This window comes from Caretta caretta, chromosome 3, assembly GCF_965140235.1.
Source record: "Caretta caretta isolate rCarCar2 chromosome 3, rCarCar1.hap1, whole genome shotgun sequence".
NCBI lineage: Eukaryota > Metazoa > Chordata > Testudines > Cheloniidae > Caretta > Caretta caretta.
This window is the reverse complement of record NC_134208.1, coordinates 95,243,211-95,270,691: the sequence shown is the minus strand read 5'-3', so window position 1 is coordinate 95,270,691 and position 27,481 is coordinate 95,243,211. Positions and strand designations below refer to the sequence as shown.

The following is a 27,481-nucleotide window of genomic DNA, read 5'->3' as shown; positions in this document are numbered from 1 at the left end:
AAGATCCATGCTTTGAGGAGGCCCGTTCATCATGATCCCGCCCAAGCCTGGCATGAAAACTAATCAGATAATACAAACCAAGAGTCCAGTCCTACAAATAGCAAGGCATGTGGGTAACGTTATTCATACGAGTTATCCTATTGAATCAATGAGATGACTCACAGGAGTAAAACTACTCATGTGCCTATTTGCTGTATTACTTTTTTCACTATAACAAAGTCAGGCTGGACAGACGTAAGACAGTGGTGGAAGGGAGGTATATTAGCTCTAGAACAGTAAAGGTCCTTTTCCCTATAAGCTGAAAAGAGGTTACCTCAGGTCAACTAGGGACACCTGAGTCCAATTAAGGGTTGCCTGACACCTTTAAAAACCCCACCTCCAGTGAGAGAGGAGGAGAGACAAGTTACTGCAGGGCTAGTGACAGCACGGAGAAAGGCTTCTCCAGGGTGGAAGGCCACCCTCCTCCCTACAGGGGAAGCTACGTAACTGACTGCCTGTTTAGGGAGAGGACTGGCATAATAACCAGGCCACCTGCCTAGTGACATTGGAACAATGTGTATAGTGGAGGTGCTGAGAGCCACCGAACAAAACTGTAAACCCTATATATGATGGAAACCACTTCAAGCCATAGGATGCTGCCGTGTCCCCAGCACCACTGCATATGCCCCCATGGAGGGGGTAGGAAAAAGTATCTCCCTTTGTTTTATGTTGTGAATTTGTTTCTTTTTGTTTGGCAGAGGAGTGCTCCTGGGCTGGCCCCAAGTCCTTCCTGGAAAATATTGGGAAATAAACCTAGGATGACCAGATGTCCTGATTTTATAGGGACAGTCCCGATTTTTGGGTCTTTTTCTTATATAAGCTTCTATTACCCGCCACCCCCGTCCCGATTTTCACACTTGCTGTCTGGTCACCCTAAGTAAACCTCAAGTGGGAAAATAAACACCATCTGGCATGGGGGGCCCCCACTGCCAGGGGGGAAGCGCTGAGCCTGGTGAGATGGAGGAGGTGCCTTGCCACAGCACATAGTCCCTCTGACTTGCGAATCCCCTTAAAGAGTAGTTCCAGAGGCAGCTGCCTTTATGGGATATCTTGGCAGCCTGGCTCCAGTGGAGCTGCATTGCCTGAGAATTGGAGGGAGAGCAAAGACATCATCAGAGCCCATGGGGAGGACCTATAATTCTAGTGAATCCCTGAGATCTGTAGAATTTGTGGATTGAACCTCCTCTTCTTTTGCAGGAGTGGGGACCTGGATAGAAATGCTAAGAAAACCCTCAAACAAGGTCTCCTCCTATAGATCTTAATAAAGGAGGGATGATCCCCCAGGAGTAATTATAGTGCTCTAGAACTAATTTACTGCATAGTTTTAAATGGATACAAACAAACCAATCCCACATGCATTAAACTTTATATTTTGTTTTCATTATGTTTTACAAGGCATTCTGATGCATCTTTCATGAACTTCTCAATATACTAGAGAGGAAGAACTGGAAATTGAATTTCTGATTTAGCCATAGTTTTTTTTTTCTTTTTAATAACATTGTGACAGATGTGAAGGATTAACTAACATTTTGTTGGCATTCTGTAATTCAGATTATGATTAAAATGATTAATTATTTCCTTTTGCAATATGAAAATGTGAACTGTAAATCAGAGAATATATATATATTGTTTTAGTTGACAAACCAAATTCCATTAGGAAAACCAGTACGCTTTGGCTTATGACTATTTGTTAAATTATCTTGGTTTAAGCACAATCTGTTCTAGCAGTTGCTAAGGATGCAAAGGATTAATTAAACTCTAGTACACAGTGGATGAACCCAGTGGACTCAGTCTGGTTCTTTTGTGCAGTGTTTGGACAAGATTATTGGAGCGCTTCTAGAGGTACCCTTTCTTTTCACAACTTTGAAGTATGCTCCATGGGGGGTTCCTTTGCCCCAACCCAGAGAGAGTTTGTCCATATGCTATGAGAGGAACAAGACCAGCGGAGCTACAGTTACATGGATTGACTGGCCTTGCTCCTCTGTGTAGAGAGACTCAGCAGCTGCAGGGTCTAATGCAGTAGCAACCAAGCAGTGGCTCCAGGATCACTCTTCAGCGGGGGGAGAAGGAAGCCACTGGCTCATGATAATATTTGACAGGCTACTCGAAAAAAAAACAGTTTTGCTGATTGTTTTCATGCCTGTGAATTAGTGGAGTGTGTCTGGGCACGTCTATTGTTCTGATGATCTCTTTTCTTCATTCTTCACTAAGAAATATGCCAAGGGCTATATTTTTCATTTGCAGACTTCCTTTATACTTCTGTATTTTCATGCTATAACACTTTACAGTAATTTATTTAATTTGTTCTCTTTAAGAGCCAGCAAAAGCTCCCACAGCCAAGCCAGTCACTATAAAAGTAGCAGCACCAGGTAAAGGATAAAGAATAACCTTCTCTCTCTATTTTCAGTGTATTTCACATATTTGTAAAGCTTGTTTATTGCATCATAGCACCATCTACTGGATTATACAAAAGGCCACTGATGTAGTTGCTGTGACACTATGTATGTGTTTCAGAATAGCAGCCGTGTTAGTCTGTATCCGCAAAAAGAACAGGAGTACTTGTGGCACCTTAGAGAATAAGAAATTTATTTGAGCATAAGCTTTCATGAGCTACAGCAATTCTCTAAAGAGAACAGGGCATAGGGCAGATCCCTAAGACACTAAGATCTAATGGCCTCTGATACTTACTTCAGCAGTGCTCTGAAAGTTGCAAGAATATCTTGAATCTCTCATGGCACCTACAAAATTGCAAGGATGTATTTTTAGCAGTATTAGAGAAATGGGCGGAAGCCTAGAAAGTAGATTTGGATCAGAATATAGGATGTGAAAAGCCAAAGACCAGAGATTTGTGAATTCAGGGTTTTAGAGCACTTCATCATAAAATAAAAGCTACCTGAAAACCTACTTTGAACCATAGTCTCTAAAAGTTGGGCTCCTAAATCCATGTTTAAGCACCTAAAAGAGTAGTCTAATTTTTAAAAACTGCTCATCACCAACAGTTGCCACAGACAGCAACAGGAGCTGCTGGGTGCTCAGAACTTTTTGAAAACCAATCCATTTATTTAGGTGCCTAAATATGACTTTAGGAACCCAAAGTTAGACACCCAGCTTTTTTCGACAAAATTCATATCTGAATCCAGGCTGGATGTTAAAAACCCACACATTTTGATTGAGTAGGTTTTATTTCATGCCCATTTCTAAATACTGCACCTAGAGTTTTGGGTTTCAGTTTAAATTATTAAAACCTAATAAAACTACCGCCCAACCAGGTATTTTTTCAGTGTTCACTCTTTTGAGTTATGTTACAACAACAACGAAATGGGGATTTTCAAGTGAAAACTTTAGGTAAACCAAAGTATAAAAACCAAAATATTCATTTGAATTTTAACTACCTCACTTTAATTATCTCACCCAATTTGTGTTCACTTTTCAAAAAATTTCTAATGAATGAGCTTAGTAACAGGAATGTTTGTGAAATTTAAGGTAAATATTTGATAAGAGGGAAAACTGGTACGGCTTACTATTGAGAAATAAGAAAAGGAGTACTTGTGGCACCTTAGAGACTAACCAATTTATTTGAGCATGAGCTTTCGTGAGCTGAAGTGAGCTGTAGCTCACGAAAGCTCATGCTCAAATAAATTGGTTAGTCTCTAAGGTGCCACAAGTACTCCTTTTCTTTTTGCAAATACAGACTAACACGGCTGTTCCTCTGAAACCTGTTATTGAGAAATAAAACCATCTGGTCAGTTCTGGTATATTCCTATATCTCTGTATTGCTCTTTTTGGTTTGTGTTGTTTCTCCTATATTTTTCCTTATCCCCACCCCACAAAGAAAATCCACTCTCTGAATATTAATTCGCATAATTAAAAGTTGATTATTTTTACAGCTTGAATCTTGTATTTTTAAACAGAAAAAGCAAAAAAATGTTGAGGTAATTTTGAAGCCTAATAGAGTTCCTCAACAGGAAATTGATGGCACTTCTAGGTGACCAAGCTCAGTAAATATACAGTATTTGATTTTCAAAGCTAATATTCCAAATTTTTCCTGGTGTTCCTTGTACAAACTCTCTTTAGCTATCAGAATTTTGTCTGGCATTTGGCTTCAAACAGGAAATGAAAACTAGTTTGATGGGTACGTGCAATTGTTGTTGCTGTGAAAGGAGAAACAGCAGTACTTAAGGAAACTGGTTCTAAAGCAGCAGTAAAATCCCAGTTCCTGCAATCTGTCTCTGGTGTATTACATAGGCCTGGAGCATTAATATTTCTTCTGCACTGCAGAAAGGAATCTTACTAGAATTCGTTTTTTTCAATGGAAATTCACCCCGAAGGACAGGAAACCATCTGCAAAACAGATCTTTAAGGCTCCTGGAGAGTATGTTCTGAATAAAAGAAAAGGAGGACTTGTGGCACCTTAGAGACTAACAAATTTATTTGAGCATAAGCTTTCATGAGCTACAGCTCACTTCATCGGATGCATTCAGTGGAAAATATAGTGGGGAGATTTATATACATGCAAGTGTTGTTGCTGCATTTAAGTTCTCAAACATAAAGAGAGATTCAGCTGGATCAGACAGATTTGCAAGAATGGAGTTTTTACTATTGCTTGACAGTCTTCTCAATTCAGAACAACTACCAGAATGCAATACATATAGTGAACCTACAATTACCATTAACCAAACCAGCCTCTATGTGGCATTTTAAATGAAATGCCCTCACATTCCAAATGATGCATATTCTGATGCCTGCTTTGAAAACTAGTAATAGTCCTAAACCAAAATCCTAGCTCCAATTAAATTCCACTGAAATTGGGGAATTGGATCCAAATTATTCTGCTCAGTCCATCTCTACAAAGACCTGGCTGTTTTTAAAATAGCCTCTGAAGAAACTTGTTGCATATTACTCAGAAGCTTTTGTACTGTCATTTACCTGCTTGATGACTTTACTTTGTAAACCTTGATCTTTCCCATCTTCCACTTTAACCCATGTAAATGGTGTCACTTATTAAAGAGAAAATGCTGAGCTCCGATTCCCTCTTGAGTGCTGTTTTGGGGACTCCTTCCAAGCCCCGAAGTTCCCTGATTACTTAGTGCGGAATCATCAGTTCAGGTCTTTCAAAGAATAAAATAAATAAAACTCAGAGCTGGGGCCTACTTCAGATGCTCAAATATATAAATGCAGTTGGTTGCTTTTAATCTTGCCATGGTTTCTCTTGGATAATTGTTCTAAAATGGTTTTTCATTTTTTCATGCACCCCTGATTCTTCCAGATTTTGGCCCAAAACAGAAGGAAAAAGCGATGAAATATGACAAGAAAGACTGTTTTTGAGGTAGTTACAGCCTGATGGAGGCAGGGAATACTGGAAATCTGGTAAGAGGGCCTGTTGTGACCAGATTTCCAGTTCAGTTCTATAGACTCAGATCATTCTGATAAATCTCCAGAGTTATGAACATTTATCAGAACTGAACGTTCACTCTCTTTAAAAATGGAATATGCTACCTCTTTGTGCATTTAGCATTTCCCAGGCTAGAGTGGAAATGAGAAACTTTCTTATAAACCCGGTTTAAGTCTTTTGATAGCACTACATGTCAACAGAGTCGATACAGCACTAGTCCTTCTTACAAAAAACTCTCCCCACCCCCCAGTACAAATTCTGAAATAACAACAACAAAAAGATTTACCCATATGGAACATTATCTTTCCTTAGGAAATATAAAATCAACACTTACATGTTCAAGAAAATTTAATTAGTTTTTGCAAGAATTATTGAGATGTTCAATAGCCGAACATGTCTAGATTGTAAAAGTGATTGTTGTCTAAACTGCCAAAGCTCCACTGTTGACTGATTATAGCTACATAATTATTTTATTTTTAGTTTCCAAGACAGCAGCAGCAGCTAAAACAGCTGAAGGTAAGAAAAGACATCTTTGCAGGTCATTTTCACAGGAAAATTTTGCTTTCTTTGGGAAGAAATGTAGCAAATAAACAAAGTTTATGGGACTACAAAATATGCTTTGAAGGGGAAGAAATGTCCTTTAAATATCTGAGTGCTAGCAAATATTTTTCTGCTGGTCATCTGTAGGAAACTATTAAGAGGAATGGGAAATGCTTAAAAGCATCGATAAAACACACAACTACCATTAAATGTTAAGATCTGTTTCTTGTTTAAATCACAGGAATAATGTAAAAATGTATGTATAAGAGGTGCAAATATTTCAAGTCAATCATCAGCAGGTGGCTCTATAGATCCACCTGTTAATCTTACCATTTCTTACCATAACACTTCCAAGATCTGTCTTTTTTTTTTAATCAGTCAACATCGCTACATCTCTTGTGCAGACCTTACCTCCTTCTTATATAGCTACAGCACATGGAAGAAACTGTGCTGATTGACATATTGGGGGGTGGAGTCAAGGCTCTGCCCAGTTCCTACCTATCTGCTCTTGGGAGAAGGAATAGGCCTGGGAGGCTATGCAGAGTCTCACGGCTCAGTCCCCTTATGTCTCTATGGGCAGGTGTAGGGTAAGCCATGATCTGACTCTGAATAGGAAAGGAAAAATTAATATGTAATCTGTATCATAATGTATACACACAAGAGGGCAGAATTAAGGTTTCAAAGGCATTTTGTTTTTCATCTTCCAACTTTTGAATGCTTCAATTTAGAACCGTAAAATCTTTAAACATAGGATTTTTTTAATGGCATGTAAACTGATTTTTCTCAGAGCAATTTAGTTTGCTAATCTGATATCCAATTCTTATTCTTCTAATTTATGACAGACTTCTTTAAAAAAATAGAATTCAAGACATTTCATCATTTTTGCTAGGATTCTGAAACACTCACCCAGTTAGCATGTTATGGCTTATTCTGAAGCAAGCTACCACCATATCCACCCATACTTTAAAATATATTTCAACAAAATTAATTTTTAAAATGAATTTTAATAATTCCTATTGTGCTATTCCTGATTCTGAAGGTGTCTATGCTAAAATAGAATCTTACCCCTTTATAAATACCACTGATTCTTGCATGTCTGTCCTAGTCAAGCATTCAACATAACTATTATGTAGGAATGATATCAGGAGGGCCAAATCGCACCTGGAGCTGCAGCTAGCCAGAGATGTTAAGAGTAACAAGAAGGGTTTCTTCAGGTATGTTGGCAACAAGAAGAAAGCCAAGGAAAGTGTGGGCCCCTTACTGAATGAGGGAGGCAACCTAGTGACAGAGGATGTGGAAAAAGCTAATGTACTCAATGCTTTTTTTGCCTCTGTTTTCACTAACAAGGTCAGCTCCCAGACTGCTGCGCTGGGCATCACAAAATGGGGAAGAGATGGCCAGCCCTCTGTGGAGATAGAGGTGGTTAGGGACTATTTAGAAAAGCTGGACGTGCACAAGTCCATGGGGCCGGACGAGTTGCATCCGAGAGTGCTGAAGGAATTGGCGGCTGTGATTGCAGAGCCATTGGCCATTATCTTTGAAAACTCGTGGCGAACCGGGGAAGTCCCGGATGACTGGAAAAAGGCTAATGTAGTGCCAATCTTTAAAAAAGGGAAGAAGGAGGATCCTGGGAACTACAGGCCAGTCAGCCTCACCTCAGTCCCTGGAAAAATCATGGAGCAGGTCCACAAAGAATCAATCCTGAAGCACTTGCATGAGAGGAAAGTGATCAGGAACAGCCAGCATGGATTCACCAAGGGAAGGTCATGCCTGACTAATCTAATCGCCTTTTATGATGAGATTACTGGTTCTGTGGATGAAGGGAAAGCAGTGGATGTATTGTTTCTTGACTTTAGCAAAGCTTTTGACACGGTCTCCCACAGTATTCTTGTCAGCAAGTTAAGGAAGTATGGGCTGGATGAATGCACTATAAGGTGGGTAGAAAGCTGGCTAGATTGTCGGGCTCAACGGGTAGTGATCAATGGCTCCATGTCTAGTTGGCAGCCGGTATCAAGTGGAGTGCCCCAAGGGTTGGTCCTGGGGCCGGTTTTGTTCAATATCTTCATAAATGATCTGGAGGATGGTGTGGATTGCACCCTCAGCAAATTTGCGGATGATACTAAACTGGGAGGAGTGGTAGATACGCTGGAGGGGAGGGATAGGATACAGAAGGACCTAGACAAATTGGAGGATTGGGCCAAAAGAAATCTGATGAGGTTCAATAAGGATAAGTGCAGGGTCCTGCACTTAGGACGGAAGAACCCAATGCACAGCTACAGACTAGGGACCGAATGACTAGGCAGCAGTTCTGCGGAAAAGGACCTAGGGGTGACAGTGGACGAGAAGCTGGATATGAGTCAGCAGTGTGCCCTTGTTGCCAAGAAGGCCAATGGCATTTTGGGATGTATAAGTAGGGGCATAGCGAGCAGATCGAGGGACGTGATCGTTCCCCTCTATTCGACATTGGTGAGGCCTCATCTGGAGTACTGTGTCCAGTTTTGGGCCCCACACTACAAGGATGTGGATAAATTGGAGAGAGTCCAGCGAAGGGCAACAAAAATGATTAGGGGTCTGGAACACATGACTTATGAGGAGAGGCTGAGGGAGCTGGGATTGTTTAGCCTGCAGAAGAGAAGAATGAGGGGGGATTTGATAGCTGCTTTCAACTACCTGAAAGGAGGTTCCAAAGAGGATGGCTTTAGACTGTTCTCAATGGTAGCAGATGACAGAACGAGAAGTAATGGTCTCAAGTTGCAGTGGGGGAGGTTTAGATTGGATATTAGGAAAAACTTTTTCACTAGGAGGGTGGTGAAACACTGGAATGCGTTACCTAGGGAGGTGGTAGAATCTCCTTCCTTAGAGGTTTTTAAGGTCAGGCTTGACAAAGCCCTGGCTGGGATGATTTAACTGGGAATTGGTCCTGCTTCGAGCAGGGGGTTGGACTAGATGACCTTCTGGGGTCCCTTCCAACCCTGATATTCTATGATTCTATGATTCTATGATTCTATTTACTACACTGGAAGTATTGTTGTGTTACTAACATTGGATTATGACATTCCTTCAAGAACAAGGCAGGGGGAGCAAGCTAACTGTTAAACAGAGAAGTCGCTATTCAGGCTTTTATCTTTGCTAGCCACAGTGATGAAAGGAGAACTATATCTAAACTAATTGATAGTTAAATGGGAGTTTGATTTAAATGACTTAAAAATATTAATTAATCTTTAAATATTCATGGTAAATAGGCCCAATAGCCTGTGATGGGATGTTAGATGTGGTGGAATCTGCGTTACTACAGAGAATTCTTTCCTGGGTATCTGGCTGGTGAATCTTGCCCATATGCTCAGGGTTCAGCTGATCACCATATTTGGGGTCGGGAAGGAATTTTCCTCCAGGTCAGATTGGCAGAGGCTCTGGGGGGGTTTTCGCCTTCCTCTGTAGCATGGGGCACGGGTCACTTGCTGGGGGATTCTCTGCTCCTTGAAGTCTTTAAACCACAATTTGAGGACTTCAACAGCTCAGACAAAGGTGAGAGGTTTTTCGCAGGAGTGGGTGGGTGAGATTCTGTGGCCTGCATTGTGCAGGAGGTCAGACTAGATGATCATAATGGTCCCTTCTGATCTTAATATCTATGAATCTGCTCTTTATGTGAGAGGCTTTTTAATGGGCTAGCCTAGTAGCTGACAAACTATAAAAGCACTGCAAATATTCACAATGAACTGTTGATTTGTAATGTTTTGGGGGCCAGTTCAGCAAAACACTTAGGCACATGTTTAAGTGCATCCCTCTTCAGCAAAGCATTTAAGCATGTGTTAAGTATTTTGCTGAATCGGGGCCATAAGGAATACCTAATGTGTGACTGGCTTCTCAGGCAGTGCATCTGCTGTTAATGCTACCTGTGCTGAGCTTGTATTAAATTGAATAAGCAGTTTGCAGAGGAATAAATGGGTCCAATCCTGCCCTGTTAAGATCACTAGCAAAATTTCATTTGACATAAGTGGGAGCAGGAGCGGAAACGGGGTCAAAAGTGGCAGGGATGCAGGAGATTTTTCTATAAGAAATTACAGAATGCACATGGTGAATTTATTATGATCTCTAGTAACTGATAGACTTTTTTGAACCAGTTTATAGCAAATCTCATTTTGTGTGTGTGTGTGTGGGGGGGGGGGGAGTGTATGTCACTTGCTTTGTGACATTATTTAAACTTTACTTTCATCAGTTCATCATACTTCAGTGCTTTTCTAATATCAAATCCCTTACTTTTATATACTGAGAGTTTTGATTTTAAAGTTGAGCCCAATAACATGTCTACCAAACAAGTTCTTTGCAATATAATGTGTAAAATCTATCATTTTCTCTTTCAAGGTGCCCACAAATAATGCACAGCATTTTGCTCTTACACAACAGTTCCTGCATCATCTTTGAATGCCCAAGTTGAGAGCATTAAATATTCAGAAATAGCTGCTGCTGACATGCTGTATTTCGTTGCACACACTAGAATGCTTCCAGCATTTTTTTGACTGTCAGAGCTGCACAGCTCTCCTGATGCTTTTTGTTGGTTTGGTAGTGTCCTTCATGTCTTTGCCCTTGCTGAGAAATTCTGTAGGAGATGTGTGCCCTGCTATGCAGCTACATAACCCTGTCTGCATATTTAACCATTAGGGGATCACGTACATGCCCTTTGAATCTAGTGTTCTGGAGCCAAGGAACCAAAGTATTAAAAAACTAGAACTGATCAGGAATTTTCCAACAAAACCTTTTTCATCAGAAAATGCAGATTCATTGAAACCAAACCTATTCATGAAAGAGGGTGAGTTTTGATGACCATTAAACACTGGAACAGGTTATCTAGGGGGGTTGTGGAATCATCATCATTGTTTTTAAGAACAGATTAGACAAACATCTATCAAGCATGGTCCTGCCTCTGTGCAGAGGGATGGACTAGATGACCTCTTAAGGTCTCTTCCAGCCCCACTTTTCTTTGATTCAATAACTCTCCCAATTCTATTTTGTTCTTTAATAAAGGTTGAAACTGAAACATAATGTTTTGAAATCATCAAAATATGAAAATAAAAATTGGATGATTGGCTCTCAATTTTTTGAGATTTTGACTTTTCATCTTGATTCAGGTTGGAGAAAAAAATTGATATCTTGAAAATTCTTATGGGACCGGAAAATGATTTCCCATCCAGCTCTAATAACAGTTTCTCCAGGGATCGGCAACCTTTGGCAAGCGGCCCATCAGGAAAATCTGCTGGTGGGCCGGGACGGTTTGTTTACCTGCAGCGTCCGCAGGGTCAGCCGATCGAGTTCCCTCTGGCCACAGTTCACTGCGCCGGGCCAATGAGGGCCGCGGGAAGCAGCGGTCAACACATCCCTTGGCCCGCGCCACTTCCCACAGCCCCCATTGGCCTGGAATGGCGAACTGTGGCCAGTGGGAGCTGCGATCGACCGAACCTTTGGATGCTGCAGGTAAACAAACCAGAGGATTTCCCTGATGGGCCAAATGCCAAAGGTTGCCGATCCCTACTCAAATCCTTACTGTTCTTCATTCCTTCTCTTTCTGCTGGCCTGAGTGGTAAGCCCTCCCCTGTGAGGGTTTAATGCTAGGTTTCTTGTTACATTTGTTAATTTTCAAATGTATTTATTTCTGAAGCAGCTTTGATCATTAGTTTTTACGATTAATTGTTTTTCCTGTAGAATTGATAGTTAATCTGCTCATCGAGTCATCACATAGCAGATGATGTGCAGAAACCAGGATTTAAGAGGGACTTCCTTGTCCCACAGAAATCTCTATTTCAGATCAGTGTTTAAAGTGCGTGGGGACACTACTCAAGTGTAAAAGAGGTATGCTGCTTGTGCAGTGTTTACACCATCACCTGAAAGATTGTGTAGAATCTAAGCCTTCCTTGTAATAAATCCTGTATGAAAGGTTTTATAAGCCACATGGACTTAAGCAAAGCTGTGTTCCAGAAGACATTGTGGGTTCAAAACAGGTGGATACAGTGCTGGGAGATTTTTCTAAATCCAATAAATTGTCCCCAAGCCCGTCAAGGCAGCAATGGAAATGATTGCATCTGAAGAGCTCTAAGTCAGATCCTCAAAGGGCTGGAAATACACCAGAAATCCCTCTGCAGCTCCTCCTAAAAAGAAAATGAAGGGGAAGCATAAACATCAGGAGAGATCTACTTCTGGTCAATGATCCTCTGGTCTGTGAAGGAGTTATAGCAGATTTTTATCCCCAGTTGTGCCTCAGCATAGATGGTTTGTTTAAATTGTAAGGTCTTGAGGGTGATGAGATTTGCTTATGTCCTAGATGGCTGATTGCTTTGTTGTGCATTAAGAATTGACATCTTCTTCAACACTAAGTTTATGACCCTGACTGGCTTTAGGGAAGGATCTGTCAATGGGTAGTTCCTTAGCTGTGACCCCATGTTGTTCCCCTATCAGACCTGAAGAATTAACAGAGTTTTCTCTAGAGCCATTTCTCCTTGTTTTCCAAACCTCTGCATAGGCTTCAGACCTATGGAAATTGGTGAGAAATTAGGAAGCAGAAAGTTCCTTTTGGGGAGTAGTCTGGTGTTGCTATTTCTGGTCTGGAGGCTTTAGGCCTATGCCGGATCAGTGAGGGAGCATTGTTCTTCTAAGAGTAAGAGGGGGCAAGTATAACACACACATCTTCTGGGTTTAGTGTTCTGTCCCATCTAGTGGCGATATATATATACATATACTGGCTGTAGGGCAGAATGTATATATATTAGGGCTGTCAAGCAATTTAAAAAATTAATCACAATTAATCGCATTGTTAAACAATAATAGAGTACCATTTATTTAAATATTTTTGGATGTTTTCTACATTTTCAAATATATTGATTTCAATAACAACACAGAATACAAAGTGTATAGTGGTCACTTTATATTTATTTTTATTACAAATATTTGCACTGTAAAAAATGAGAGAAATCGTATTTTTCAATTCACCTAATACAAGTACTGTAGTGCAATCTCTTTATCATGAAAATTGAACTTACAAATGTAGAATTATGTACAAAAAATAACTGCATTCAAAAATAAAACAACCCCCGGTTTGAGAATCCCTCATCTAGAGGTTGCAAAATGCTCCTCAAGTGCCTGTTAGGACATGGATTTTGCAGAATCCCATTCTTTGGCAAATGGACACTTTTCCTTACAAAATTCTGTCTTAGAGTTGACATAGAGTGATATGGGAAGAATCAGAAGGCATAGGTACTTGGCCTGCCATTTGAGGTAACTGACCTTGTCCACTCAAGAACTGATGAGACCTCAGAGAAGTTGAAGGTGCCCAGATTACCAGATCTTCTGTAGATTTAAGACGGCCTTTTTTTTTTTTTTTTGAGCAGAAGCATTCATGTTTCTGATATCAGATGGATCAGTATTAGCTTTTTTCTTGGGGCAGTGTGGGTCGGGGGGAGGGTTTCCATTTCATTGAGAGATTCAAATCCAGTCATCCTGGTAAACCTTACAGAGACGAGCAGGGCAGCAGCTTTGAGCAGGGGATTGGACTAGATGACCTCACAAGGTCTCTTCCAACCCTAATATTCTTTGATTCTATGATGTAGACCAGACCAGATGTGTGGCCATCATTTCCTGAAGGCCAGGCAAAGCAGGAGTTGTGTAAGCTTGCCAAAGGACCTTGAAAGAAAGCTGTATTCCTCTGAAGAATATGTGCCGCAATTATTTGAGGCATGGCAGGAAATCTCTTCAGATTAATGAATTCTGGAGATTGCCAATCATAGGCATGTGTTTCCAGTCTGAGGATATGCAAAAATGCATTCTTCCTTCTCCATCTCTTTTCAGCGATCATTCTGAAGAGAAATTGCTATGAATGAACGTCAGCTTTCATTTACAAACAGGGAGCTATAAAACTGGTGCCAAACCCTTAGTAGGGGAGGCGGTTCCCCCGAGTTTCTTATTTCAGAGAACAAAGGAATCAGCATCCTATATTCATGATCTTTAGAAATTGAAGAAATATGGGGTAACAAATACTTGTAATGAACCTCTCTATAACTTGAACAAGCCAACAGGAAAATTGCAGGCAAACAAACAAAAAGATTCAACACTATTAGCTTCCCCAACCTAAGGATTTGCAGTGTTTGACTGCACAAGATTGACAGTTCTGTGTTTTACTGACTGTAACATAGGATTTATTAAAATCCTTGTATCAGAAATTGAGTATTCTAGTACAGAAAACGGTTTCCCCTTAACTGTAATGAATATAGCCTAATGACATGGATTATCGTATAATTTATACTATAGAACAGTGAACACAGTGGAGATGATAGGCAATTTCATAGAAATTCAACTTTCTCACTGGTTTGGCATGAATTTCACTTATTCACACTACTGCTTTAAGATTAGAATACTTTATCTGAATTAAATGAAAGGCATACATGTCACGAGAGAACGACAAAGAATAAAAATGGAAACATGTGACTGTTCCAAGGCTAGCAGGTGAGAGAAGGTCACGGTTTCAGAATTACCTTGCTGCTGGTGAAGATCTAAGGCACGTTGCAGGACTATGCCAGCTTCAATGTTTTGCAGCACCACTAGCAGATTAGGGAATGGAGCAGCATAAAAAATAACCTCAGAGATTCTCTTCTGTCCCACATCTGCCCAGTGAGCGCATCACTACCAGCAAAACAAAAAAATGCATGTAGGTGTTTCATGAACAATTAATAAATATTTTACTGGCTTTCACAAAGGCAAAAAATGTTTTAGTGAAAACTTCAGTGTGTGTAGAATATGGTGAAATTTCAGAATTGAGCGAATCTTGAAAAAAATCTCAATTGCACATATAATAGAATATTTATTTGTTCTCAGCCACAGGCTGTGTCCTGGATAAAGGTATTTTGGCCTGGTTGATAAATTAATAAATTCTTATGAATACATGCACAACTCTCACTGTTAAAAATCTTACAAGTGCTATAACAAATGTCTAACATGTATATTGTAAAATAGGACAAAATCCTCTGTTCTGTCAGATTGACCATTAATTAATAGAAGAAAATTCTTCTAAATTAGTAAAAGTGGCATGAGTCATAAAGGCAAGATCCAGATCTGAAATTTCTCAAAGCTTGTGGTTGTTGGGATCTAAGGTTTTGGTGTACCACATTATAACAGTATAGTAGAAGTGAGTCAGCCATAAATTCAGATTCTGATCCAAACTTCCTAACTAATTTTGTTAATTATTGAATAAAAACTTCCCTGTGGAAAGTTGCAGATATTTGTAAACTGGATTTCATGTTTCTGGAAGAACCTTGTTGAATTTGCTTAATGAAAATGAAATTTTAGGTCTCACAAAAATGCTTAAAGTGAAAGTTGGTAGTGTCACACAACTTCTGCCCCTGTTTCCCTTGTCTAAGGGTTGGGAGACTGTGAGAAAACAGGAAGCAGTCAGATGCCCCTGGAGTCAAAGAAACCATAATTAGATATCCTTCAGTTTCAGAGAAGCAAGCATAGGTGGGGAAAAAAAGTTTTACAAAATGTGTTTATATATAATATATATAAATGAACTCTGGAGCAGCACTTATGCTACATAAAACATGAGTGTGCTGCAATGTTGCAGATGTTACTGAGATGACTGGTTAAATCAGCCAAAGTAACTGTCTTCCAGTCTCCATTCTTCCTTTTTCCTTCCTCCCCTCCAGCCCCACATACAAAAAAAAAAAAAAAGAAAGAAAGAAAGAAAGAAAGAAAGAAAGAAAGAAAGAAAGAAAAGAAAAAAGAGAGAGTTTGGTTTGCTTATGTCTTGTGATAATATATTTACTTTATTTGCAAGCAGCATTAACTCATCCCTTTTCTTATTTGTTACGAATTTTAGTCAATGATAATATGGAATGTACCATTTCAAATAGACATTTCCATCTCTTTCCCCTCTCCCTGGTTGGTTATGCCCCATGGCCTTGAATCTTTGCGAAGTGGCTATAAGTGGTCCTGAAGAGGAGGTTGTGGGAGTGGTGTTCTGGGAAAATCTCAGGGTGGAAAAGGTTGGGAACCACGTCTTTGATTATCAAATAACACAGAGTAAGTCTAAACATGTTTTCTCTTTAATTGCTGTTAACATTTCCTTTCATTACCTAACAATATGACTGTGGAATTATCTTTTAGCTATCCGGTATTAGCATTTAATCTGACTCCATTAGTCACTGCATGAAAAATACTTTTTAGGAGGAGTAAATGTAACAGCAGTACCAAAAGTAGAGCCAAAATATTTTTCTTTTTTAATTTTCAGAATCACCCAAGAAGGAAAAGCTGGTGGAAACTGGTAAATGGCTCCCATTTTTTAGTCTTATTTTTCATCTGAGCTACTGAATGTTTTAGTGGCAACTCCCACATTGTAATAACCAACCTTTTCTCATTTGTTCCAGCCAAACCATCGAAGAAGGAAATACCTGTAGTACCTCTAAAAGTACCTGGTAAAACCTGTAAAAGTCTATGTTAGACTCATTTCCTTAATTTAAACTTAAACCTAAATGAATTCAAGTCACCATTAGGGGAAGGGATGGGAACTGCACTGTGCTAGAAGAGAACAGATTTGCCAGCTTACTCAAATGTATTAGAATGGCTATGGAGCATGATAACCTAGTCATTCTGTTGTACTTGAGAGCCAATCACGTGTAGCTAAGCAGGACACCATTATTCTTTTGAATGTTAGATTTTGATTTCAGCTTCCTCACTTTTTTTTCCTCCAAGGGAGGAAGGAAGTCTGGCTCTGGGATTCAAATAAATTGAGTCTGGAAGAAGAAACAGTGTGTCAGGGCTTCCCCCCCCACCCCCTCCTTCAAAAACCAAATCAAATTATGATATTTTGATCAATGATGCTTTAGAAAGAAATACTATCCAATAATTAAGGTGCCAGACTTATTGAGATGTCTGTGAAGTGTCTGAATTGTTTCTTCCCTTTCCTGTGTGTATGCTATATGCACATTCTAAAGCGAGTTTTCCATGCATAGTGTACATGCTTGCTGAAATAAGTGGAATTTTTCAAGCTCCATATATACCTTACTGGCTAGCCTTGCTTTCTGTAGATTTTAACCAGGTACAACGAGAATGTCTTAACAAGGGACAAATGTTGTTTGTACATATTGTAAAGTTTGTTTCTTAGAATATATTCATTTATTTTACAGCATCTGCGGAAAGTCATAAGGTAAAAGGTAAGTGACTGCCTGTGTTTTTAAAATAAAAATGGAAGAATGTGTATTTATATTGTTATTAATACAAAAGTACTGCATCACTGTCATTAGAGATATATAAAGATTTGACTTCATTAGAGCCATATGGATTTTTTTTTAAAGAATAGCAATGTCTCGACTTTCTCCACCTAACAAGCTGCTCCAAGAGCCAGTTGTCTTTTCCCTGAAGACTCCATAGAGTTCCAGGTGGCGGATTCCTCAGTCTTTCAGATTCAGGAGCTATTGCCTACCCAGCCTAAATCCATAAAGGGCTAGATCCACAAAGGGACTTAAGCACCTAAAGCCCAATGTCTAAGTTCCTTTGTGAATCTGGGTCAAGGATCTTAAGGAGTGCAGGAAGTGGCTCCACCCAACTCCTTACATAGACACAAGATATTGTGAGAAGGGAAACACTTCTCTAATTTTCCTGCCCACTTTTTGCATGACCTATTGACTATATGGTTGTTTTCTTTACAGAGTGGGACAAGGTTGTGTACAGAGCGAGAAAGGGGGCGTCCTATTTAGCAGCTTTGTCTTCCAATTATTATTATTGTTATCTCTGCATAAATACTGTTGATAGGTGGGTAAAAAAGGCTTAGATCCACTGGAGCTTTCTCTGTGGGTTTGCTCCTCTTAGCAAAACACAGCTGACAGGGAAGTATGAGGGGCCATAGAAACTTTAAGCACTATGCAAGTATGCTACAGTATTTCCATAAGCATGAAAAAAAATCACATCTGTACAGATTAAAAATAAAGCACAGATTTAAAGGTCCACTTTGAAGGATCTGAATCCAAAATTAAATAGTGTTTTGAACTTCTGTTTCTCTCTAGAGTCTATTTATAAGAATGCCACTTTGCATGTTTTTATCACCTTTATGCACTTTACAATTGGCAATCAATTAAAGAGCACAACACTCCTGAGAACTAAGTAGGTACTAGTAATCCTGTTTAGCAGATGGGAAAACTAATGCCCTGTGGATCAGATTCTGCTACACTTATTCATTTTGAATAGTATCATGCTTTACAGGGATAGTCCCACTGAAATGAACGGGACTATTTGTGAGAATAACTGCTCATTTATGCAAGTATGGGAGAGGGTGTCACATACTCGTGCTGCTGAGGTCACATAGCAAATCAGTGACAGAGAGGGGGCTGGACCCCAGAACACCTGATTCCCAGTCCCTTGCTTTAGCCACTAGAGAACATTCCCTCAGTTAGAGCCCCAGCTGAAACCCTTATTCACAGTAAGTGGTAAATACTTGCATAGATAGTCTCACTGAACTCAACTGAATAGGGATACTCACTTGAGTGCTCTCCACTGTGAGGACATGTTGCAGAATCAGACTCTTTGTCAGTAATGTAAAGAAAATCAAAGCTGACAGAATTCTCTGTATCGGGCATATTTAACGTTTTTGGTTCAAAGGGTAAATTCTTAACGCTACTATAATTTTGCAGTTAAACAAAACAGAAACTAGACTAATTTAGACATTCTCTTTATGCCTCCAACAGCCAAACTAGAGAAACTAATGAAAACAAGTATGTTAAATAAAGCCTTTGCATTTTGGCAAATTCTAGAAAGCTGAAGTGAGAAATAAAGGTCATTTTGTAACTATGGGCAATCAAAAAAGCTGTTTTCCTCCTTGCTTGGAGCTGTTGAGCAAATGCTTTTTTATACATGATTATTGCTCCTGTGATACTGTATGTCATCTTTGGGAGGTCATTTTTATGTGAATCATGCCAACATCTTTGGGCCAGACCTGCCAGGTTCTGAACATCTTCAGCACCCATCAGCATCAATGGGAGTTGAAAGAGTGCAGCATCTGCACCTTGTGGGATTGGACACGAGGTTTTCTTCTGACGACTTTCAGAAAATGTTCTCTTGGACTCTTTGTGAAGTGCTGTAAGAACAGCTCATAGAATCATATCATATAGAATCTTAGAATCCTAAGACTGGAAGGGACTTTGAGAGGTTATCAAGTTCAGCCCCCTGCTTATGTCTTTCCTTTTCTTACTGGTTTCTTAATTTGGATTATATGGAAAGCTGATCAGCTGGCATCCAGAAAGAACACAGCTTTTGAAATAGCAGAGCTCTTGGTGCAGTACTTTCTTGTTCTAAACTGTGTTCCAAGTCTGGGTACAAAATCCTCCTGTGAACTCTGTGCTGCAAAATTAGACAATAACAGCTTGTCTGTTCACGAAAACTGCTTTTAACACTGAATTTGAAGAGGAGCGCTAATGTATGAGTGTCACTGAAACTAGATGACCACAGTGGTCATTTCTGGCTTTAAAAATCTATGCATCTTTGAATTGTAGTGGAAGACACTTTCTACAGCAGATTCATGGCTCAGTGCTGAAAATATTATTGCCTGTTTTTTTTGTATTGTGTCCGTCACCAATATTTGTGTCATTTCTGCTATGAAAAGAGAAATCGATCAATCAAATAATTTAGTGAGACTCATACGTTAGTTTGATCCCAGCCATTGCACTTTTAAGTAGGTCTGAAAAATTAACATCTAGCTTGAGATGTGCATCTATACTGTTGGGTGAAAAAGCACAGTCCATACCAGTTACTAAACTTAACCAATTTAAAGCTTTAGTAAGAACATTTAGGACAATATATTACCATCTTGATCAAGCATAAATCTTAAATAAAGCAGATATGAGGATAGTATAATCATCAGTTACCAAGTCCTGGGTGCAGGTACGCTGTTTTTGTCATCAGCAGATCCATGCTGGTCCGAGCTGGTGTAAATCCTACCTTGCTCCACCCCTCTTTATTAAACACATCCTTTATACCTTGTTTCATAACATTACACAAGTGCAGGTTATGAAAACTACCTCATCTATAAACATTCTATTCTAAGCATATTTTCATATACACTAATCTGAAATCCTCTTAACTGATAATTTTTTACATATCCTCTTAAAACTATAATTCATACCTCCTTAACTATTTTTTTAGCCTTTACTATCTTCCTTCTTATTCAGTCCAGCTGTATTTTCATTGCTTTCAATGAAATATTCCATTATTTCTTAAAACAATTGTCTCATTCTTACTTATCTGCTTCTTATGGCCTTGGAATTGCTTGTTGGCTAATTCTGTTAGTAAATTTCTATTTTCCCTATTCAGTTTTACTAGGGAGGTCTTCAACCGCATTTGCTCCAACCCCTCAGACAGAGACAAACACCTACAAGATCTCTATCAAGCATTCTTACAATTACAATACCCACCTGCTGAAGTGAAGAAACAGATTGACAGAGCCAGAAGAGTACCCAGAAGTCACCTACTACAGGACAGGCCCAACAAAGAAAATAACAGAACGCCACTAGCCATCACCTTCAGCCCCCAACTAAAACCTCTCCAACGCATCATCAAAGATCTACAACCTATCCTGAAGGACGACCCATCACTCTCACAGATCTTGGGAGACAGGCCAGTCCTTGCTTACAGACAGCCCCCCAACATGAAGCAAATACTCACCAGCAACCACACACCACACAACAGAACCACTAATCCAGGAACCTATCCTTGCAACAAAGCCCGTTGCCAACTGTGCCCACATATCTATTCAGGGGACACCATCGTAGGGCCTAATCACATCAGCCACACTATCAGAGGCTCGTTCACCTGCACATCTACCAATGTGGTATATGCCATCATGTGCCAGCAATGCCCCTCTGCCATGTACATTGGTCAAACTGGACAGTCTCTACGTAAAAGAATAAATGGACACAAATCAGACATCAAGAATTATAACATTAAAAAACCAGTCAGAGAACACTTCAAGCTCTTTGGTCACTCGATTACAGACCTAAAAGTTGCAATTCTTCAACAAAAAAACTTCAGAAACATACTCCAACAAGAGACAGCTGTATTGGAATTAAATTGCAAACTGGATACAATTAACTTAGGCTTGAATAAAGACTGGGAGTGGATGTGTCATTACACAAAGTAAAACTATTTCCCCATGTTTATTTCCCACCTCCCCCACCCCGCACTGTTCCTCAGACATTCTTGTCAACTGCTGGAAATGGCCCACCTTGATTATCACTACAAAAGGTTCCCCCCCACCCCCCGCCACTCTCCTGCTGGTAATAGCTCACCTTAAGTGATCACTCTGGTACAGTAAAAAGAAAAGGAGTACTAGTGGCACCTTACAGACTAACCAATTTATTTGAGCATAAGCTTTTGTGAGCTACAGCTCACTTCATCGGATGCAGCTGTAGCTCACGAAAGCTTATGCTCAAATAAATTGGTTAGTCTCTAAAGTGCCAAAAAATTCCTTTTCTTTTTGTGAATACAGATTAACACGTCTGCTACTCTGAAACCTTTCATCTGGGTAGTAAGTTACACATTAGTCTGGTTTGTTTTGCCCTGTTATCTATCTACGCAGAGCAAGAAGCCACCCAGTTGATAGGACACAAACGGACCTTCTGGTTTCTTACAAGACACATAGAGAAGGTAGAAAAGTCCTCTTTTACATTTTCTTTGTTGTGGTCAGTTGGCAATCTATATTAAATTAAATTAGCCAAAATCCACCCTGGGATAAATCTATAAATTTCAGTGGAGTTTCACTTATTAACACTTAGTATGAATTTAATCCTAATTCTGAAACCCCCACGTGGTTTGTTTCATAATGAAAAGACTGTAATGATTAAAATATTGCTACTGTTTCCTTCACTGCTCAGCAAGACTCAAAGGTGGAATTCTTTTGTATCGTATGCCCCAAATCTTTGTATTGTGGGCTAAATTCCTTTAGGCTGAAGTAGATACACCTTAAACTAGGACTAAATATGGCCCTTGCCTTTCATACCTATTTATTTGCCCCTTGCTGCTCTTCATCCGCTTACTTAGCATTTTCCCATTGTGAAAACAGTTCAGGCTTAGCATCTACCAGGATGCAGTTTGGCTACCAAACTCAGTAACTGCTGCCGAAGCCTGAAAATTCTGAAGCATGTTCAGTGAGGGGAACAATCATGATGTGATTACGAGGGGACTTTTTGTTTTAACTCTCTTCTTCAGTAATTGAAAAGAGTTCCTCTGGACTCTCTCCAGTTCAGGAGATTAAGAACAGCCATACTGGGTCAGACCAATGTCAGTCTAGCTCACTATCCTGTCCAGCATGTGGCTGGAGCCAAATGCTTGAGAGGGAATGACTAGAACAGGGGAATTATCGAGTGATCCATTCCCTGTTGTCCAGTCCCAGCTTCTGAAAGTCAGAGGTTTTGTGACTTCCAGAACTGGGGTTGTGTCCCCGACCATTTTGGTGAGTTCATGTCCTCCATGAATTTATTTAATTCTTTGTTGAACCAGTTACACTTTTGGCCTTCACAACATCACCCAGCAATGAGATCCACAGGTTGACTGTGTGTTGTGTGAAGAACTTCTCCCTTATAGTTATCGTAAACCTGCTGCCTGTTAACTTCGTTGGGTGACTCATAGTTCTTGTGTTATGTGAAGGGGTAAACAACACATCCTTATTCACTTTTTTCATACCATTCATGATGTTATAGACTTCTATCATATTCCCCCTTAGTTGTCTCTTTTCTAAGATGGGAACAACACAAATGATAAAAGGATTAGAAAACTTGACCTATGAAGAAAGGTTCAAAAACCTGGGCATATTTAGTCTTTACTATTTTAGTATCTTTCTGGTGAGTTATCAGAGGGAGACTGGTCTATCTAACTTTGATACCTGGTAGGATACCTAGTAGAATACTGGAACAAATTAATAAATAATGGTTTGTAAGCACCTGGAGGATAATAGGTTATAAGGAATAGCCAACATGGATTTGTCATGCACAACTCATGCCAAACCAACATAATTTCCTTCTTTGACAGGGTTACTGGCCTAGAGGATAGCAGGGAGGCTGAAGGGATGATAGATCTTGATTTTAGCAAGGCTTTTGACACAGGCCCAACATGAAATTCTCATAAGCAAATGAGGGAAATGTGGGCTAGATGAAATTACTGTGAGGTAGATGCATAACTCAAAGAGAAGTTACTGATTGTTTGCTCTCAGACTGGGAGGATGTATCCAGAGGGGTCACACTGAGGTCAGACCTGGGACAAGTACTAGTCAATATTTTCATTAATGTCTTTGATAATGGGGTGGAGAGTTTGCTCATCAAATTTGCAGTTGAGACCAAACTGTGAGGAGAGGACAGAATTAGGATTCAAAATGCCCTTGACAAATTAGAGAATTGGTCTGAAATCAACAAGTTGGAATACAATAAAGACAAGTGCAAAGTACTGCACTTAGGAGGGAGAAAAACCAAATGTGCAACTAAAAATAGGGAATATTGGTGGTAGTACTGCTGAAAACAGTTTGGGGTTAGAATGGATCACAAATTGAATATAAGCCAACAATATGATTTGGTTGCAAAAAAGGCTAATATAATTTTGAGGTATATTAACAGGAGCGTCCTATGTAAGACACGGGAGGTAATTGTCTCACTCTACTCAGCACTGGTGAGGCCTCAGCTGGAGTACTGCATTCAGTTCTGGACACCATACTTTAGGAAAGATATGGACAAATTGGAGAGTCCAGAGGAGAGCAACACATATTATAAAAGGTTTAAAAAACTTCATCTATGAGGAACTGGGCACGTTTTGTTTTGAGATCATAAGACTGGTGTGGGGGAATGATAATGGTCTTCAAATACTGTTATAAAGAGGATGGTGATCAGTTGTTCTCCATATCTAGTGTAGGTAGGACAGGAAGAAATGGGTTTAATCTGTAGCAAGGGAGATTTAGGTTAGATGTTAAGAAAAGCTTTCTAACTATTAAGGCAGTTCAGCTTTGCTTCCAAGAGAGGTGGGATTTCTGTCATTGGAGGTTTTCAAGAACAGGTTGGACAAACACCTGTCAGGGATGGTCTAGATTTACTTGGTCCTGCCGCAGACCAGGGTGTCCCTTCCAGCCCTACATTTCTATTATTCTAGACATGTCTGATCTTGATCTGAATATAACACATTTTTATAAAAATTCTGTTATAATCAAACCAAAATGAATGTAGCAAACCTAGGGAATTTTATGCAACACTACGCTCTGAGCATCAGTAATGTCAGTGTCTGTCAAGTCATTTACCTATCTTAGAGTTTTATACAGCTGCCCATCATTGTAGTATCTGGGCATCTTCCAAATAAAATCTATAGAAATGGCAATATCTGTAGTAGGTTTCATGACGTCTCTGTCACCCTCCCTTTTTGTGGTCAAAACTCTGCTTGGAGTACAGGGGTATTTTGACATTTTACATTTTTAGTTTACTTTTTAAAAATTGATTTTGTTTTGATTTTTATTTGGGGCGAGATGGCGGGGGATTTAGGAGGCAGGAGGTGACTGAGAATACTTTGTTCCCAGATGTCACATGCTTTGACGTGGGCTTAGTGATCTGCACTGTCCCTGAGGAGTGCAGCCATGTTGGTGTTTCATATATCAAAATATCTCCATACCTTTAGTGGAATGTTTACATGGATTTCTTACATTCAGTGGAACACATTTAATTTCAGCATGAACTTTGTCTATGTTCTGGAATAAAAAATGTGCTTTATACCCATTTAGTATAGAAATGACAATGCAGCGGCTTTGAAAATTAATTAGCTCTGAGTGATACTTGGTAATTTTGAAGAGATTTCCCAGTGGGCAAAGAATCTTAAAGTGAAAATTATGACAGAGTAGGGAAGTTTATTACTGTTTTTGCTTTTAAGCTTTGTTGTTCAGTGATGGAGAAAAGCTAGTCTCCTAACCCAAGACAGGTCCAAACCAAACCCCTTGAGTCTAGATACCACCAAATCTTTTTTGCAGGGTGGGGACAGAATGTGGGGAAGTGGGAAAGTAAGGTTTGGCATCTGGATCAAATTTCATGATTGACCTCTATTATTTTAATGGACTTAGCCAAAACCTTGAATCCAAACGCCCTCAAATGTTGGAAGCCTGGAAATCTGGATCTGAGTTTTGCAAGTCAGGCTCATCTTTTTCTTAACACTTGAAAAGTTCTGGCACTTGCTATTCAGCTCCTTTAGGATTTATCTGACAAGGTATCAAAAGGTCAAAAGTTTCTTCTGCATAGATTTATAATGTTTTTGAGGAAACTTAAACTTGTGTCTAGCCTGTTATATGCCTGCTGAGTGAATTGAGTTAGTCAAGTCCATTTATTTTCAGTAGATGTATTTTACTATCAACTTCTTGGTTCTCAGGCCTTCATGTGCAGATTATATAGATTAGAATGACTTCATCTATATTTTTTTTCATTTGTATGCTTTCTCATCATTTTCTTCTCTTTGCCATGTATTTCCCCTGATTCGATAAATGAAAGATTATCAGAAAGATTGTTTTCATTAACAGAAGCACTTTATATTGCCGTATATTCTACAGCTGGTTTTACTGTCCTTTGCTCTTTTAGTCTTGCTCATAGCAAATGCTGTTTTGGGTTGCTGTCTGGTATCTTTGAAGTATTTCTGCAGACTGTTTTTCATTCCATTATTGTTCTGAATTTTCAGAAACTGGACGAGCCAAAGAGGAAGTTGTTGCGGTTTCAGGTAAGAAAGGTAAATGTAGTTTGGAGAAAACAAGCATGCTTAAAAATTCATTTGGTCCTTATCATAGTAGTTTTGTGACTATATGTTCATTTTGAAATTCATTTAGTACCAGATTTCACTGCTCTTGTTCACAGCGAGTGGTACCTTACAATCCTGCTAAACGAGTAAAGCACATAAGCACAGGGCTGGCCTTACCATGAGGCAAACTGAGGCGGCCGCCTCAGGTGCCAGACTGTGCGGGGCGCCATAGGACCCAGCGTGTAGAAAATTGTGTCTGCTGCTGGTGCATATGCATTCTCTCTGCTCTAGATGCACAGAGATGGTGGAGTGCTGTGCTGGAGGAAGGAAGGCACAAGAGACAGGCAGGAGAAAAGGTGAGAGGGAATAACAGAAAGCAGCAGGAGCTGCAGGGAGAGAGAGGAGGAGGATCCTTTTATGTACCTCTCTAGCACCCCCAGGAGCCTGGACTGATTAACACCAGCTTCTCAGGGAGCTTCCTGTTTCCTGCTGCTTCCCTGAACCCACTTGAGGAGAATAGGCAGTCAATTGAAGTAAGTAGTCGGAGCCAGTTAGGCCCTTAAGATGCTGATATCTTCCCTCACTCAGGTCCTGCTACCAGCCTGCTTATTTGTCCCCTTTAATTGAGTGTTGAGAGCCACTATAGCTGGCACAGAACAGCAGTCATGAGTGAAAGAAGAAAACGCTCCTCTGGGGCAGCATTCAGAAAACGAAAGCAAGCAAAGGAAGCTTTTCTATCGAAGCAGGAAGGAGCTGTCCTGAGACACATAGACACAAATGTTCACGGTGACCCTTCTGGCCTTAGTGAGGATGTGAGTGGTGAGGAGATGCCTGATCTTCCAGTTAGTCAGAGTGCAGGTGACCTGGCAGCTACTGCACCATCCATATCCCCATCTCAAATGTATGTAACCTGAAGAAAAGTGGAGATCAGAGAAGAGTGTGGTGGAGGCGCAAGAAACAGCTGCTGCTGAGTTTAGTTCCTTAAGTCTAGATGACCCTAGACTGTGGACCCACTTGAGCAGTAGCCTGAGGGACTTCTTTGTACTGCATAGGCCTAGCAAGTGAAAAACTTCATGTTCCCCAAAGACCATGAAAATAGAAGTTTCCATCCAACACGTTACTGGCGTGAAATCCCCAATGGTGACAAAGCGGAGAGGCCATGGCTTATGTACTCAAAAACCCAGAATGTTGCATACTGTTTTTGTTGCAAACTCTTCCAGTCTAATGTTCCAGCCACATTGGGTTCTACAGGAACAAAAGGACTGGAAAAATCTGGCTAGAAATCTGGCATGCCATGAGAAGGCAGCAAATTACCAGAGAGCATTCTATAGGTGGAAAGAGCTTGAGATGAGACTAAGGTTAAAGGCCACCATAGATGATCAGCCTCGAGAGAAGATTACATCAGAGTCTCTTTACTGGCAAAATGTTCTGAAAAAGCTATTGCCATTGTGAGAATGCTTGCTACCCAAAACCTAACACTGTGTGGCACTTCAGATCAGCTGTATGTGCCAAACAATGGAAACTTCCTTCAAATTGTGGAGCTGATGGCTGAGTTTGATGCTGTACTCCAGGAGCGTCTAAGAAAAGTCACCACCCAAGAAACATACACACACGACTACCTTGGAAAAACAATTCAAAATGAGATCATACAGTTACTGGCAACAAAAGTCAAACAGAAGATTGTGGCAGAGCTGAAGTCAGAAAGAAATTACTCTGTTATTCTGGACTGCACACCTGACATCA

The 27,481-nt window shown here is 40.0% G+C and overlaps 1 protein-coding gene across 38 annotated transcripts in view; it reads left to right on the top strand.

The window, feature by feature from the left end:
- The window catches only part of TRDN (triadin), a 312,608-nt gene that overhangs the window by 187,588 nt on the left and 97,539 nt on the right, over positions 1 to 27,481 (top strand). For 36 of the 38 annotated variants that reach the window (XM_075126696.1, XM_075126709.1, XM_075126699.1 and 33 more), the window contains 6 exons: positions 2,355 to 2,408; positions 5,912 to 5,947; positions 16,239 to 16,271; positions 16,375 to 16,422; positions 17,134 to 17,160; positions 25,682 to 25,729. In XM_075126696.1, coding sequence (XP_074982797.1) covers positions 2,355 to 2,408; positions 5,912 to 5,947; positions 16,239 to 16,271; positions 16,375 to 16,422; positions 17,134 to 17,160; positions 25,682 to 25,729 — 246 coding nt within the window. The remainder of the gene's footprint in view (positions 1 to 2,354; positions 2,409 to 5,911; positions 5,948 to 16,238; positions 16,272 to 16,374; positions 16,423 to 17,133; positions 17,161 to 25,681; positions 25,730 to 27,481) is intronic. The other 2 variants (XM_048844646.2, XM_075126708.1) reach the window with 2 other exon arrangements.